This window comes from Vipera ursinii (genome assembly GCF_947247035.1).
Source record: "Vipera ursinii genome assembly, chromosome: 2".
Classification (NCBI taxonomy): domain Eukaryota; kingdom Metazoa; phylum Chordata; class Lepidosauria; order Squamata; family Viperidae; genus Vipera; species Vipera ursinii.
The window spans coordinates 55,700,531-55,717,829 of NC_139513.1; the positions used below are offsets into that span (position 1 = coordinate 55,700,531).

General features: G+C 39.2%; 1 protein-coding gene across 1 annotated transcript in view; it reads right to left on the bottom strand.

The window, feature by feature from the left end:
* CELSR3 (cadherin EGF LAG seven-pass G-type receptor 3) overlaps positions 1-17,299 on the bottom strand; it is a gene marked incomplete at its 5' end in the record, with an annotated part of 105,128 nt that overhangs the window by 17,455 nt on the left and 70,374 nt on the right. Inside the window, 9 exons of the mRNA XM_083353345.1 lie at positions 591-797; positions 2,474-2,600; positions 4,667-4,834; positions 5,051-5,231; positions 5,867-6,016; positions 8,291-8,474; positions 12,325-12,534; positions 14,128-14,222; positions 17,019-17,033. Coding sequence (XP_083209471.1) covers positions 591-797; positions 2,474-2,600; positions 4,667-4,834; positions 5,051-5,231; positions 5,867-6,016; positions 8,291-8,474; positions 12,325-12,534; positions 14,128-14,222; positions 17,019-17,033 — 1,337 coding nt within the window. The remainder of the gene's footprint in view (positions 1-590; positions 798-2,473; positions 2,601-4,666; positions 4,835-5,050; positions 5,232-5,866; positions 6,017-8,290; positions 8,475-12,324; positions 12,535-14,127; positions 14,223-17,018; positions 17,034-17,299) is intronic.

The window sequence follows — 17,299 nt, forward strand, 5'->3', positions numbered from 1 at the left end:
TTCAGGGAGTCTGTCAGATTGCAGTGCCATATTCCCTCTGATCTAAATTGTTTTATTAACATGATTACCCTCTGGTGCACAGAGTGTGATGTTTGGTACTGACATCTACAGAGGAGAATCAGGAGCAAGAGTCATTTCTGGTGAGTGGGCAAGTATATAAATTTGATAAAATAATAAACAAGTTAAATGATCAGATGTGTATCATGAGTTATATCTTTGTGTCAAACATCAAACTGCAAGTACATAATCACAACATTATGTATGATGTCACCGTGAACATCATTTTTTTGGCATCATCATAGTGGCAGAGACTGCTGGATACTGAATGAGGACTTCAAAATAGCAGATAAATTGAATATCTAATAAGATGATATCCACAATCTGGAATTGTGTTGACAGATTTATGTAGATATTTCAATATATGAGCCATTTGGTTAACTAGCACAAGTGTCAGTCCAGTCCCTAACTCACTAATTTTGTAACGCCTTTCCTTCTTCTTAAACCTACTCTTTTCCATTCAAAGAAGCTCCCATTTGCTTCCTAATATGTTGCCCCCAGGGCTCTTGTTTCTCTTCTTTGTTCCATCTCACCTGATTTTCAGTAAGATTGATACCGAAGAGGAACAGCAACTCAGAGAAGAAGAGAGTGACAGAAATATTGCAATGGATGCCCCGGGTATTAGACTTGAGACCTTTCAGGCATATCAGAAAGAAGAAGGTCAGAAGCAGACACAGAAGAGAAAGAGATGTCAAGGAATAAGTCACAATGGCCAGTGTCTCCAAGTCACCTTCCAGTTGCTGTAAGGAAAAACCAAACACAAGAGAATAAGTCAGGTAGCTTGTTGGCATCATAGATGGCTATTACACCAACATCTTAAAATCATTATTCCATCACAATGAAGAAAACATTCCATCAAACGCACTGAAAATGGAGCTTTGTATTAAAATATAAAGCTTCTTTCAAGTCAAGTTTGACTATGGTAAGTTTGTGGACACCTCTAGGTTGTTTTCTTGGCAATGATCTACCAGTGGTTTGTCACTGTCTTCTCACAGGGGTGTCTTTTCAACTTCTCAGTCTAGCTTTTAATCTTCTTGTTCCCTGGAAGCTTCCCACCCCCGGACTAACTAGGTTTAACCAGTTCAGGGAAAGGCTCTAGAAAAGGCCAGACAGATGCTGCCACCCACCGAGGCATAAATCCATATATATTTTGTTTAAAGTATTTCTGTCCCTAATTTCTGCAAACTCATAACAACTCTTCAAATGAAAAAATACACATGTATCACATAGAATGATAAATGGTGGTGGATGCAGCAAGCAGAACAAAAGTCTCAGTTATGATCTTTCTAAGAAATGAACTAGACATGACGGAGTATGCATTGCGTACTCAGATGTATGTCATATTTATGAATGACAAACAAAATATATAGTCAAGACAGATCAGAACACACTCTCTCACACACACACAGACATTTCAAAAGAAGAAAACCAGGAAAAAGTATAATTCCAGATTTAAATATTGATAAAATAATTTGGGCAACTGTGCTAACAGTTCTCTTATTTCTCCTCATAATGATAAAGGAAAGTTGCTAGCATGGGGTTTCTTTTCACACTTACGTACATCTTCCTTAAAATTATTTTTGAAGCTGTCACCTATCTATGTCCTTTTATAGCCCTGTTCTTTTAGGATCATGTAAGATACAGCATGACATTTATATAGAGAGTGGACACACAAAATTCTGATGTTATAACCAAAAGTGAAAATTGTGAACAGATAGTAATGATCTTAAACAGTAAATGCTGTTAAAGGGTCTTTTCTCCCAATCCTGTAATAATATAAGATGTAAACAGGTTGGGGTGAAAAAATGGTTCGATATTACATGGTAAGAGGAAGAAGTTACACATCCTCTCATCCTTCACAGTAAATTTAGTTCAATCAGCAAGCGCACGAGGGATCAAATATATTCTATGAATACAGGCAGACCTTGACATACAACCACAACCGAGACCAGAATTGTTGTTGTTAAGCAAGACAGTTGTTAAGTAGGTTGTGCTCAATTTTATTATCTTTTGCCATGGTTGTTAAGTGAATCATTGCAATGTTAAATGAATCATGAGGTCATTAAGAGAATCAGGCTTCTTCCTTTGGTTGCTTGTTGTGAGCCAGTTGGAAAGGTCACAAATTGTAATCATAGGACTCTGGATGCTGCAGCTGTCATAAATACATGCAAAATGCCTGCATTTTGATCAAGTGACAGGTGGGGGTGTTGCAACAGTTGTAAGTTTGAGGACCTATTGTAGTCACTTTTTTTCAGCACCAATGTAACTTTGAATGGTTGCTAAATGAATGGTTGTAAATCGAGGTGTACTTGTACTCTGCCGTGGCATTTTCTTCACTGACTTTTTCACCCCTATAAAATACTTTTTTCACTTGATGCTAAAGAGCAGATGCTCGTTGCTGAAGAAACCAAGTTACCTCTCGGTGGGAGCTGTCCATCAGCACCCCAAAAGTACCAAATTGGGAGCAATGGCAGCGGACATGAGTGGTATTTCGGTACACAAGTTCACAATCCCGTGCTGTCCAGAAGCCAGTGGGCTCAATCCTGCAGTTACAAAGAAATCCATAAAAATATAGGCTTCAAAGGAAAGATTCTTAATGTTTTATTTTTTTCCTTAAGAGACAAGCATACACCACAGTACAGAGACTGTGATGAATGTAAGACAGTGACTGTATTTATGCCAGTCATGGTTCTCATTATCACAGGTTAAGTCAGTGTTTCTCAGCCTTAGCAACCAGGCAGACCTCAGTTGGCTGGGGAATGCTGGGAGCTGAGTTGAGGCCTCTGGCAGCAGGTGCCTGAATTTGATTAATTTCGTTCTCCACCGAGTGGATTTCACAGGTGAGACCAAAGAGAACCAATAATCTTGCTACTATCTTATCTTAATTCACTCCAAACCTGTAGTCCACAGGAGACAAAATTCCAAAACACACCTTGAAAAAGACAAAAGAAAACAAATCTATCTTTCTTTCTGTTGATAAGTAATTGTTGTTACGCTGATTGAAATAAAACTCAATTTTCAACGTAATTCATTATGTTAATTAATGAGTCTGAAATCTGTATAGATATTTTCATCTGCATTCCAAATCAGTGGTATAACGTTGCATTACTTCACTTGTTTAAATCTAGAAGCCAATAACTTGTTAGAATTCCCTTCCTTTTCCCAATATTGTTTCCAATTTCAGTGCAATACAAATTGTTTTAGAAGCTCAAATTAGATCAAAGTTCTACATCAGTCTGGAAATAGATGAAATACATAAGGTGATTATAATTTCTCATTATGAGCTTAGGCCTTCTATAATTTTGTCCCTATATATTTGACCTGGTAATTTGTATTCCTTAATTATCAGTCTCTATTTCTATTTTATATACTGTACATCTCTTTTTTAGCTTCTTGTCTTGTTGAGGAGCTTGTTCTTCAAAAAAAAAATAGTTTTCCCCTTTTTAACTTCTGGGCATCATCTATGCCTGTGTTTTTAGTACTGTGTTTTTTAGGATGTGCTATCCCTCTTCAGTTTGTCCGTCTTTAAGGATTTCAAGCTTTTATATACTGACTAGCTTTTACCTATTAAAATCTCCCTTCTTGAAGTCCAAGATCCAAGTTGATTTCTCTCAGCCTTTTCTCCCCATGTCATCTAGAATCACGCATTCACTTTCCCCCAAGGTGCCTTATGACATCTTGAATTCACTGTCCAATTCCTGCTGGGGAGAAACAGGTCCAGGACAGTGTTTTTTCTTGCACTAATCATGGACAGTGGTATCACTTGTGTTTCTGACTCCTTTTAGAGACAATAAAACTCCCTTTTATGAGACAGAGATTCTATCAAAATGCTTTTATGTTCTTGAAAATCTTTTCCATTTCAGTATCTTTCCAACAGTTTTCAAATTGTTGTTTGGTAGCAGAAGTCTTAAGTCTTTATATAATTAAGTATGAAAATAAAAAAGCTGGTGCTTAATAAATGTTGAATCAGTACATCACACTAGCCTGAATTCCAGAAATATTTCCCATTGTTTTTGTTTCTTCAACTGCTAATAGTTTTCTTGCCAGATGCCCACTATTTCTGTGTAGCACCTTTGGAAAATATTTCAACTGTTCCTCGTGGAATTGCCTCATCTTATGATATCTATATGGACCAAAATTGTTACTCCATGTTGGGATTTCCAGCTCCTTCTTAGTACTCTGTACAGACTCTGGAAATCAGAAACGACACTGTTTGCACTGCTGTGAATGCCAATACACAGCAGTGCTCATTCTTTGGAGATTATTCAAATTTTATGTTTTTTCTGGTTCAGACATTATGAATTACCTGGAGTCACTGCAGGGGAGGAGGACTCAGTGACAGGGATTTTCCACAGACTTGCTATAGCATACCCATTCAATGCAGCAATATCCATTTGATATAGCAGTCAATGAGTTAGCTGTGACCAATGGCATTTGCAGTCCAATAAAACTGGGAAAGGCTAGCAGGTGGAATAACAGAGCAGAACCTATGCTTTCTATCTTGAAGGGCAACAATCTGCACCACAGGCTCCATAAGTCTTTCTAGAAGCCTGAAGATACCTGGATATATGATTCCACTGAAGAGGAACTTGAGCCACAGTCAACTTACTGGCTAGAGTGGTTCCACTGAACGCAGAGGGGCTTGCTGCGGTTGGCCGTCTCAAGCAGGCGGAATTCTAGCATGAGTGGCTCTTCCAAATTGTTCTGCAGAAAAGTGTGGTTGCTGAACAGAGACACAGTCACAATGGGAGAGTTCATCACAGGGTTTTTGGGCAACCTGTATGGAACCAAGAAGCCTTGTTACTTGGCAACAAATACCATCAAGGCTGGATTGTTTCCGACAGTGATACTGATATCCAGTGTCACAACAATCCAGTGGTGATATTATTGATCACAAACAAGTTGCCTTTATTCATAAAACAAATCACTGGCATTTAAAGTTGGTGGAACATGCCAGGCTGCAAAGAGCTCGGTACAGAAGGAAAACCAGTACCTAAGGTTGCGCCGATCCACCTGGTAGCGGGCAGGCAAAAGCCCACCAAGGGTGCGATAAATGATGAGAATGAGGATGGTTACAGCAGGCTCAGGTTCTTGCACAGAATGCTTTGGGGGAGGACTTTCCATTGTGTCATTGGTCTTAGTATTAATCAGTGCAGCAATTGTCATGGTAGGAGCTGAAATTCAGACAGCAAAACAAGAAGGAATCAATACCACAGTTGCCTTTGAAGAAAGGCCAAGGCCAAGGAAGGAAAGACCTGAGACTGTCAGTGTGTTACTTCCCAAGAATCTTAAATCAACCTTCCCAATCTGCCTGCTCCTGATGTGATTTAGTCTAACATATCTGGAAGGTAGTTCCAGATGGGATGAGATTTATTCAAATCTTAGCTGTATCCTGGGAGCATAATAGGCCACACATTTTGAAGTAAAGTGATTTTTTTTCCAAAAGCCACCTTCTCAAATAAATGCTATAAGGCTGAGTAAGTGGCACTTCCCAATCAGGGACCAGCAGTTCAATTAGGACCTTCTCTAATGGCAGACAAACCCTCTGGCTCGTGAGCTATTAACCACCTATGCAAGATGTTAAGTCACAGCTCATTCTTAGTGTCCAAAAGAGACATGAAAACCCTCAACTTTTCATTTTTTCTCCCCTCAATGGCATTGCTAAAAGAATAGCAAAAAAAAAAAGAGAAAGAAAAGAAAGAAAACAGAGTTTCTAAATCAACTTTTGTAAAGGATGGGGACAAGGAGGCTATTTCTTTCATGTTCTTCCAACCAGGCCTGGGAGTGTTCAGAAGAAATTGCCACTTACCTTCCATTTTGTGGGGGGTAAGGATGGAGTGGGGGAGAACTATGTGTGTGTGTGGATCCCACATGGTCTGGCCACGGAAGAGGGTACTGTGATAACGCGGATAGCGTCTTCTGAGATGGGTGTGATTCTCCATGCGATCAATGCTGAGCACTGGGGGGTGGAAGGGGGAGGGGGGAGAAAAGAGAGGCCTCAGGCATTAGGTCTCAGAGAGAGTGCCATCTTCTGATTAAAACAGAGCTTAATTGTATCTAAACCTGGAGGCAGAAACGGCTGGCTTCTTTGCCTTATGAAGTACAAGTAGTCCTTCCCTACAGACTGCTTCGTTTAATGTTCAAAGTTATGACGGAGTAAAAGAATAGCTTTGCAACTAACTCTCACATTTACAACCATCACAGCCTCCAGCAGTCACGTGATTCCCACTCAGGTGCTTTGCAACTGGTATGCATTTACAACCATTGCAGCAACCCATAGTCACATGATCACCATTCGTGTGTTTCGCAACTGGCTTGCCACAAGCAGAGTTAACAGAGAAGGCAGAAGTAAAATTTAAGTGCTGGGCGCTTGAGGCTTCGCTTAGCAACCAAAGGGGAAGCGAGATCATAAGCCTGTCACAATCGCGTGATGCTTTTTTTTTTTTTTTTTAGCAAATGCAGCGACTCATCAACAGAGTTGCCGGTCTCAGAGTTATCGACAGAGTTGCTGGGTGCTAAGTGAGGATTACTTATATATTTCACCTTCTTGGGCTACTTTCCAGAGTGCTTTTTTAATCATAGAGAGCCACACAAAAGAACATTCACTGCATCAGGTTTGTTATACAAAATAACATACCTAAAATGTACATGGAAACACCGAACCGAAGATGAAGATGTTCATTTTAAAGCTTAAGCTATTTAGGTCGCAGATCCAAAAATAGGAGAAAAATGTCATTTTTTAAAAAAAAAGTGCCTAGAAATAACGAGAACTTGTAAGAAGTGTGCAGACTTGAAAAAGTGCGCAAAAATATTTATATTTGAGAAATTGACATAAGCATGTGTATGAATATTTATGCTGATGTTTTTAAATAGGTCAAACAGAAGTCCTGTAGTCAAATATGTATTTCAGTAAAAATGGAAATGAAAGAATTTCCAATCTGTTTAATTCTCTTTAGGCATTTGTCCAAGGGTATGGTGAGAGAGCAGGGCCACACACAAAGCCTTCTAATATTCTTGATCTCCATATGTTCAACCACCAGTCTAATGAATAACAGTATTTGATTGCCTGACCCTGAAGAAAGCTTTACTGCTCAGACTGCAGAGTACAGTGGAGGTATTCGGATTGCACATTTGCATGAGGTTGGGTAGAGTCAGGGACAGGGGATAACATTTTTGCATAAGATGTGAGAAATGTGTGAGACTGTAGCTTGCTTAGGAATACTCTACATATGAGTAGTAAAGTTACCCCTGTGGGGCAAGAATATGTACACATCTATATTTAAAAATAACTCTGGAAGTGACTCATTTTGCAGAAGCTTGTCCACAACACTAATAAGAAATATGTTCTTGTGAAGCCTAAAAGACATGTGTAAGTCTGATTTCCATTGATTGAACTTTATATGCAAAGACAGAAGCATCTATAGGATTGGAAGCATTCATCAAAATGTTGCATCACTGTAGTGCAATCTCTGCCCTTTCATACATGTGTGCAATACCGCAGTGCACATGCAAAAGGAGTGGGGTTTGCATTACAATGGTACAGTGCTGCATTTGCCATTTGCCTTCCTTCCCTCCTCCACAGCTGATTCTTTAGGATCTTGCCATGAATCGAGGAATGCATCATCCATCTGTTCTAAATGAGCTTCGGAAATCAAGCACTCTTGTGCAAGCGTGGGGAGCAATTCCCTAAAGTAAAGGGCAAGCAATGCCCTATGGAAGCTATTTATACTACATCACGTTGGAAATAATCAGGCTGGAAGTCTCATGTGGATCAGCATAGATACAAATTGTAAGCGAGTATCTCTGATCCGTGCCAGCTAGCTGGAACCATCATCACGTTGCTTGTTATTGTATAGAAAGAGTGGCTGTCAATTTTCCTTTCCTTCCAAGTCCTCCTTTCTCCTGAATATCTGCCTCTTCATCCCATGTGCTAGAAACAGGTCGAGATGCTTCTTGTTTCCAGTTCCCTCCAAATAATAACTCTGTCTGCTCACTTTTGATAAAAATGCGATAAGACAGCGGAGAATTCTTAATAATGCTAAAAAAAACTTCCTGCCGTATCCTAGCATCGAACTGTCCAGCAAATCCATAGCTGCCTGGCAGCCAAGAGTTCCAGAGTCATGGATTGCTAGAGGAACAAGGTTGGTTCATTCTGACTTCAAGAGTGAGCCATGAGTTATTCTTTCAAAGTTACAAGGTGAAGATTTCCTCCCCTGACCTGGCTTCTACTTACCAATGTTGGGGGTCACCACACCAACAGGATTGAGGTAGGTGAGCTTCATGTTGCTGGCCAAAGTGCCTGAATAGTCTTTCAGTTGTTCCATCAGAGCTGGAGTTCCCTGATCATTTTGCATCAACGTGTCCCAGTGCTCCTGGTTTTCCAATGCCAGCACTGAGCTGCCAGCTTGGAGGAGGTTCTAAAGAGAAGATTAATGTTTTGGTAAATTTAAATCAATATAACCATCCTCTCCATCACCTTTCATCACACATAAAAACACAGAGACAATACAATACCAGAGTTTCTCAATCTTGGCAACATTAAGATGTGTGAACCTCAACTCCCAGAATTCCCCAACCAGTTTTAAGAAGTCCACACATCTTAAAACACTGATATAGGCAGATCATATTTTTCTTTTTTAAAAAAAAATTATGATGTCTTTCTTTTATGCGAGTGTTCAGTGAATATTCACAGGAAGGTTTCACAGGCCCTGACCAGATTCAATATGTCTTTTGACCTAGTCCCACAACCAGACTCTGCTATGAGAAGCTTCTAAATTTCAAACATTAATGGCACATAGGCCAATAACACAAAGCATTCCATTGCTCTCCAGGAGCATGTAACTGAAATAAATTCAGTTCGACTTCTGGAACTTACATCTGGTTGAATATCATAAGTTTGCATGTATGAATTTCCCATTTCTCTCTTCAGTTAATTTGTAAAATGGGGTCCCTAGAAGTTACTTTCTTGGAAGAATAACAACTGGTGAGCTTTTTAAAATGAAGCTTTAATCATACTGCTTTGAGTTTCTATAGCAGGGGTAGGCAACCTTGGTTCTTTTATGACTCGTGGACTTCACCTCCCAGAATTCCTGAGCCAGCATAGCTCATAGAATTCTGGGAGCTGAAGTCCACGAGTCATAAAAGAACCAAGGTTGCCTACCCCTGTTCTATAGGAATCTAGATCAGGCATGCTTGTTCTTTTCAGGATAGCACAGCTTTTTTTTATCAGGGGGGGCTAGCATTGCTTTCTATGCATTCCTATGCATTTCACTATAAACCTCTGGATATTTTGTTAAGTTAAAAAAACCAAAAAAACAGCCTTAACAAGTTTTATGGCACAAAACATTTTGTCCAAGCAAAAGAAAAATGGATCCCTTTTGGTCTTAGCACATAATCATTTTGTAGGAAAAAGAAAAATAGAATATCTATTGGTTGACATAATCTTAAACTGGATAGAAGAGGCTAATTGCTTTAAAAAAAAGACCCCACAGATAAGCAAGCCAACAACCCAAGCTATCAGGTTACAGTGTTTTTAAATAATTGTTTCTAATTGCCTAGCCATCCTTATCCACATCTATAGATATTTGTCTTGAGGCTTTAGAAATGATGGAAACCTAAAGCTACCAGATCTAGTCTGCAAAAAGCCAGCTAGTCACTGCTAGATGAAAGCAAATAAGTAATGAAAAATCAAACTATTCTTAAAAGGATTTAAACTTGGGGTCAGGGTGCCTAGTCTAAATCAATATTGTTTTGGGGTTTCATTCCAAAGGAGGCATAAAATGAAGCTACTAGGTGAAGGAGTGTGAAATGCCTTTTCCAAGTTAATTTGTGGCACCTACAATGTGCTTGAGATGGTGCAACAATTAAAATCCTTTCCCTAGGTATTCCTAGCTTAAGATATTTCTGTTCTTTTTAGATTTCATATACAGATTTTGCTATTTGGATTTTTCTTTGGTTTTACACTGTTTGGATTTTAATTGCATTTTATATCTTCATATGACAACTTGTACCATAAGCTACTCCAAAAATTACATTTAGAAGCACAGAAATATTGTTTGCTGGAGAAAAGGCAGGGTGCTGGGGAATCCATAGGGCAGCAATTGCTGTAGCTCAGGGGTCCCCAACCCCCGGTCTGTGGACCAGTACCGGGCTGCGGCATCCAGCAACCGGTCCGCACAAACAAGGAAAGCGCCATCCACAGAATGCAGGCAGTACACAAAACCACACCCCCTCCGGTCCATGGAAAAACCTCTCTCCGTGTAACCGGTCCCTGGTGCCCAAAAGGTTAGGGACTTCTGCTGTAGCTAATGGCCACTAGTTTAATATCATACAGGATTCATCTGTGGATTCAGAGGTAAAGTTTCTCTCATACAGAATGTGACTCCTGGTGTGTATATGTCAGTGTAATTTTCTTGGCAGCAAATATGGAAGAAGATTGCTTGTCACCTTTCAGGATTTTTTAAACTTCCCTCTCTATTATGATTGATTGATTTTGACTGATTATTCAGGAGGTTTTTGATCTAGCAGCAACATAGAATTTTTGCCATGAAGATCTTCGTGTTCTTCCAAGTCCAAGTACCCTAATCTTCCAAGTACCCTAATTGGCTCTCTACCTAAATCCACCTGCCTTGCTGCTGGTTATCCTCTTCTCCTTTTTCCTTTCGCCTTTCTCAGCATTAGAGCCTTTTCCAGAGAGCCTGGTCTTCATGTAATGTGTCTCAAATATCTGATAATTGGTGTCTTAAGTGAAAACTCTGAGTAAATTGGCGCAATGGTCCATTGATTTGTTTTCTTGACTGTGCATGGTATTCTCCAACACCAAGTCCAAAAGCGTCAATATTTTTCTTACCCTGCTTCTTCAAAGTTTACCATTTGCTTCTAAGGAATATGAGAGGGAATACTTTCAGGACTTGCACAATTCTATTCTACAGCCTTGGAATTTCCTAGTGATTTCTTACCTAAATACTGAACAGGTCGAAAGCACTTTAATTTTGTTTGAGATCAATGAAAGTTGACCAGATGCTGCCATCTGCTGTGACACCTACTGTAGTGAATTAATATTACTAGAATTTAGCAGCAATGGGAAAAATACACAGATCAGGTGCTGTAGAAATTTGCTTATATAGTATTGGACGTTACTATTCGTCATTCTCATTGTCATGATACTAGGTAATTAAAAATTCAGAGATGTTTATTCTCACCGGCTCAAGGTTGACTCAGCCTTCCATCCTTCTGAAATCAATAAAATGAGGAGCCAGATTGTTGGGGGCAATAGGCTGACTCTGTAAACCACCTAGAGAGGGCTGTAAACACTGCAAAGTGGCATATAAGTCTAAGTGCTATTGCTATTTTATTTTCAGATTAGTACTGTTGTGGGATCTAAGTAATTTGATGATACACCAAGGGAAATGTAAAACTGGCGATCAAAGGGAAAAGAAGAAAAAAGCAGGGAAATAAGATGTGAATGCTAGAAAAGGCATCAATCTGAATCTCAGGAGGCCCAGGGCAACTTGCTAAATCATTTTGTCAACATCACTCTAGTTTATTCTATAATTGTAATGCAGAGAAGAATGGTAAGGAATGAGGGTGGATTGTTTGTATGTGGCAACTCAAGAGCAAAACAGGGTCTGAAAGTAAGTGACTAAGGGTAATATTTTTTCAAGGATATTCTGTGTGCAATAATTCTTCACACATAATAACTACATTTTAATAAATCAACCAGTATCAAGCTTATAAGTTTACTAAATGAAAGCAGGAGACTCTGAGTTCTAGTTCTGCCTTAGCCAGTCTCTCTCAGCCCAACTAACTCACAGGTGCATTTGGACATGTTCACTACTTTCAGTGTTTTGTAAAAATTATATATATATATATATATATATATATATATATATATATATATATATATATATATATGTATGTATGTATGTATGTATGTATGTATGTATGTATATGTATATGTATATGTATGTACAGTATTTATTTATGTATGTACAGTATTTATGTATGTATGTTATCACACACATTTCAATACAAAGCAAAAAAAGTACTATTCTTTCTCAAAGATTCTTAAAGCATTAGAAATAACCACATAGCACAACTGATAGGACACATTATTCTGCATTCCTAGAGGTCCTATATCAGTAGCATTTCTTGGAGTCAATTTCCTAAAGTTCTACATAAATATCTACATTGGTCTTCGAGGAAAAAGCCTACTTAATAGGATTCTGTGCCACTTTTACAATATCACAACTGAAAAGGGGTTCCTACCTCATTGAAGTGAGCATCCTGAGTAGCAGTCAGCCCAAAGCCATGCTGTCTGCTCTCAAAGGCCATCAAGTGGGAAAGCAGCCGGTAGGTAATATGAACATCATTCCCAAAGTAGGACTCCATCTGTTCTGTCACTGCTCGTAGTTGATGGGCCAGCTTTTTTGCTTCTATGGTGTTCAGTTCTGTTTCATTCTTCTCTAGGCTTTCCAGCTATCAGAACAGAAAATAAGAAGAGAATATGGATGGAATAGCTAGGACAACCTGAAACAGTGAAAGAGCCACTCGGAACCGGTTCCCTCACAAAAGGAAAAACTGGGAGCCGCAAAAAATATGTGCGCATGCGCGTACATGCGCACATGAGCAGAACAGGGTTTGACTGAAGAGTAGAGCCAAGGCGAGATATGCACCTACCCTGCATATTTGAATTGATTGGTTGAACGTTTTTAGTCCCACTTTTTGGGGGGGGGGGACTGCACATGGCAGAGGACCAGGAGCCGCAGGAGACGGCTGAAAGAGCCGCATGCGGCTCCGGAGCCGCGGGTTGCAGACCTGTGAGCTAGGAGAATAGCATTTGAAATCTGGACTCTGATATATATCATTGGCGCTTATTATCAGTTGGCTTCTGAGATGCTGGTCATCACTTTTCAAGCCTTCTATCATTCAGGGCCTGAATGTCTTTGAGACCGTATTATCAGAGTTGAACTTCCCTGTCCAGTAAGATTTGGGAGAAATGGTTTGATGATGGTTCCACTGTCAAGGAATCCAACCAACAAGGACTCTGTGGTTGAATCTTCTTGGTAATAGCCCTGTTGGAACCATCTAATTTTAGATAAATGGGCCACGCCTTCCTACTACCTTTTTTTGAAAACCATAAAAAATAATTCTTCAGAAAGGGATTTAGGAGGAGTTGCAGATGCTTGGCAACTGACTCTTATTTATGACAGTCGCAATGTCCCGGGGTCATGTGGTCACCTTTTGCGACCATCTAACAAGCAAAGTCAATGAGGAAGTCAGGTTCACTTAACAACTGTGTTACTAACCTAGAAACAGCAGTGATTCAATTAACAACTGTGGGAAGAGAGGTCATAAAATGGGGCAAAACTCACTTAACAAATGTCTCACATAACAACAGAAATTTTGGACTCAGTTGTGGTCATAAGTTGAGGACTACCTCTATTGCTATTAAATACATTTATTTTTGTTTCCCTTTCCTTTCCTTTCACTAATACAGTAATTATTATTAAGCTGACAAGTGATACGTATGTTCTTAATATAAATACTAGACTTTCAAGGGTATCCATAGACAATCATTTTATTGTGGGAGCTAAATTCTCCCTTATTACTCAAACATCCTCATCTAACATAAATACAGTATCTGGCTATTTAAAAAAAAATAGAAGAGCCTCTCTGCAAGCAGACAGTTTTCCCTTCCCTAATTTCAGATTAACTGCCTTTTGGGACTCCATTGAGCGGTGAATTTGTTTTCCCAAGAAGGCACAGTTTATAGCCTCATTCCTTTTAACCTCAAAAGCAAGCTTTGTACTTTGAATGCTCTCTTTGTACTAACAACCACTGCTTGTACAGCTAATAGAACCAATTTGCCCAGTTTTGCCCTGATTCTACAGGAAGATTTTCATGTTTCCTACTTAAATTAATTTGTTTTTATATTGAATTTTCAGAAGCCCATCTCACATAACTACCACACTTCTGGAAAAGCATGGTGTGTGGGAAAACAGGTGAATGGAGATAAGGAAAGAGAGGGGAGAAAAGTGTGTGTGTGTGGGAGAAGAGATAGAGATATACCAATGTTGAAAGTTCCTTGAAAGCAGGTGAAGTGCAATTGAACAGATCCGGTTCCAGCCAGCCTCTCTCTTGGTCGCAATACCGAACTGCTGCACCTAAATCAAGACAAAACGTCAACTTAAAAGTGGTAACTGGAAAGACTCTTTTCCTGTGGTTGCTGCCCAGGAAAAGATTGTCAGGGCTCAAATAACAGCAGTAGACCAACAGCATGGTTTTGGCAATAGCATTTTGGCAACTTCACTAATTCTAAAGAACAACCAATGAGGGAACAGATCCAGAGAAGGATTGACAGATCACACACTTCATCACCAGCTGTATGTTGTTCGCTATGATGGCAGTTTTGATTTCATTTCCACTAATTTAGGCTTTATGAGGTTCTCCCAAATGCTGAGTTTAATTATTATCAAGCTGGGAGAATTACAGTACTGAGAAATGAACTTATTCATCATGTTACCAATAATATGTCTAAGATGATATGGCACAATGCCTTCTAAGTATTTGGTGGCAATAAAATAATAAAATAAAGTAAAATAAAATAAAAAAATAATAAAGTATCAAGTTACGTGAACCTGCTATTTCCAAAAATTTCTTTCAAAACTCTGGAAGGTTTACTGAATAAACATTTATTATTTATTTGCTATTTTTTTCATCAGTCTCTGAATGCTACTTTTCTTTTTCTAATTTGTGTATCCTTGATTATGAACTGTATGCTCCTGAAATTGGACTTGCCAAAGGAAAACCTGTTTTTCTTACATTTAGATCTATGTTAAGTGCTACTGAAATTCAAAAACACACCATTCACTGATAGCAAATGTGAACATTTGTCAAATCTTTGACTGGAATATTTTGTTAAAATAGTGTTAGCAATATTTCATTGCTGATGTAGCTCATTGTATGGGATAGATATGGTCAACACTCTCTTGACTGAAACTTAAGAATGAGTAAATCAGGGTAGAAATTATGTAGTATATTCAGCAGGAAATAAACAAGAAAATTCTAGAAATCTGTCTAGATGCACATAGCTGTGGGATCCTTTTTAAAGAAGGAAGTGTTTTTGTGCATTCTAGACAAACTCACAACATCTCTTCCTACGTGTGCTTGTATCCCCCTCCCCCACTATTGCTGCCATGGCACGTTGTACCAGGTGGCAAGATCTGAAAATGGTTGTATTCACTTTAACAGGAATAGAATGCCTGCTGCAAGTACCAAGATCACCAGAGTTCTGGAGAAAACGATCCCAGATTCTAGACTTTGCCATCGAATGTAGCAAGTCCAATGTTTGAACAGGTAGGACAGGTGCACATGACATGTTAATATCAATACTGTGAGCGCAGCCTCACATTTCCATCCATAAGTATAAATGACTTAATAGAACCGGACAATTAGAAGGATAAGATGTTAAGCACAGAAAGGTTTACCATGATTTTTTCCAGTTACTCTTGCCACATCATTATCTCTAGAAGTTGCTTTTTACACAACAACATTACAACTATGAAAATAGTGTGGGATGTTTATGAAGAATTTAGCCAAAAGAGTGCCTGAATTCTTCTTTTTCTTTGTCGGGAGTCTCCATATCTGTGGTATAGGCCATGCAGCTTTCTAGAATATTTAAACACCACCAGGATCACAAAGATAGAACATGCACCCCTTCTATATCTATCTATAACTACACAAAAATAGCGTAGGTGCCTAATTGGAGCATTTTGGCATTCTTAATGCTAAAATCAGTATCAGAAACAGCAACATTTTGTGCATGATCTGCACCATCTGCCATCCCATCAGGGGTGCTAGAGGTGTGTTCAGCAATGATGTGGATGGGAAAGATATTTATACCAGAACAGTTGAAACCTTTTTAATTCCAAATGTGGCAGGTCACTTTGCTGCTTTACAAACTGAAATGTGTATGTTCTGCTAGGGTCAAACATGATGGATCCAAACATATTCTTAAAGTGATGAATTTCTGCTCTCACATTTAAACTCTGTTCAGTGAACTATTCAGTAGACTATTTACAAAACAAATCAGGCACATTAATTTATCACCATATTGCATTGATTTATCTTCAGGAGTCCTTAAAGTTTTCATGTGGCAGCAAGCTTATTTTGCATGGTCAGGATCTTAGGTTCAGTCATTAAAGGATCTCAGGTAAACTCAGAAAGCCCTCTTTTCAAAGAAATAGAACATATCTTTCTCCTTTAAGAGCTGAAAATTCTAACATGTAGCACTGAATGAAATAAGTCAGTATTAAGAACCAGATTTCTCTAGTCTGGTTTCTAAATTGATGTGGAAGTCTAAAAAGCTGATCATCCTCAGCCACCATGCTACTGGAAGAAAGTACTGGATTCCAGATACTTGAGGAGATCACCAGTTGAAATCAAGACAGCGAATACTATAGGAGCTGTTCACTTCCTCATGAAAGCCTTACTTAGTTTCTTCGTCACGTTTTTTTTAAAAAACGAACGAGCGCCAAATGTCACTCTTCTTTTAACCAGAGCCCATACGCAAGCGGGGGGGGGGGGGCAAATGCATCTGCCACCAAAATATGACACCCATCAGTTAGAACTCCAGACTTCCCCAGCCAATTAAAATTTCTCTAAGTCCATAAAAAGCATCAAGGCACTACAAATAAGCGTGAGCAGGTTGCGGATGACTACAAGGGATTTTCTGCAGATTAGTGTTATGTGACAAGGTAAAGAAGCTGAAGGTCAGGCAGGATTACAAGGAAACCAGAGCCAGGGAAGGCAATCAAAACAGAGCCAGCAGCCCGTGGAGCATCTGAGGGAAATGTGGATATGATGGTGCCTTAGGCAGGAGCGGGGAATGGAAAAGCCACACAGAGCGGTGCTGACAAAGCGGGGGGGGGGGGGGGGAAGGGGAGAGTCACAGGCCTTACCTGTACCTCGCAAACCTGCACAAAAGAAAAATGTGGAAAAAAGGGACAACATTAAAAGTTTTTAAGCAATATATTTGATGAAGAATGACCTGCCCTGGAATGGGTTTCTATACTGTAGGAAATTCTGACTTCTGTGTGACATTGTGTAGCGTGAACCAGCATGGGGTTCCAGCTCCCAAATATTTTTTTTTTATTCAAGCAAGTAAGGGGTTAAACGAGGTGATTATATACTACCTGTTCTCTTGGTATACATTCTGAAGAATGTGTGTTTCGTGAGTAGG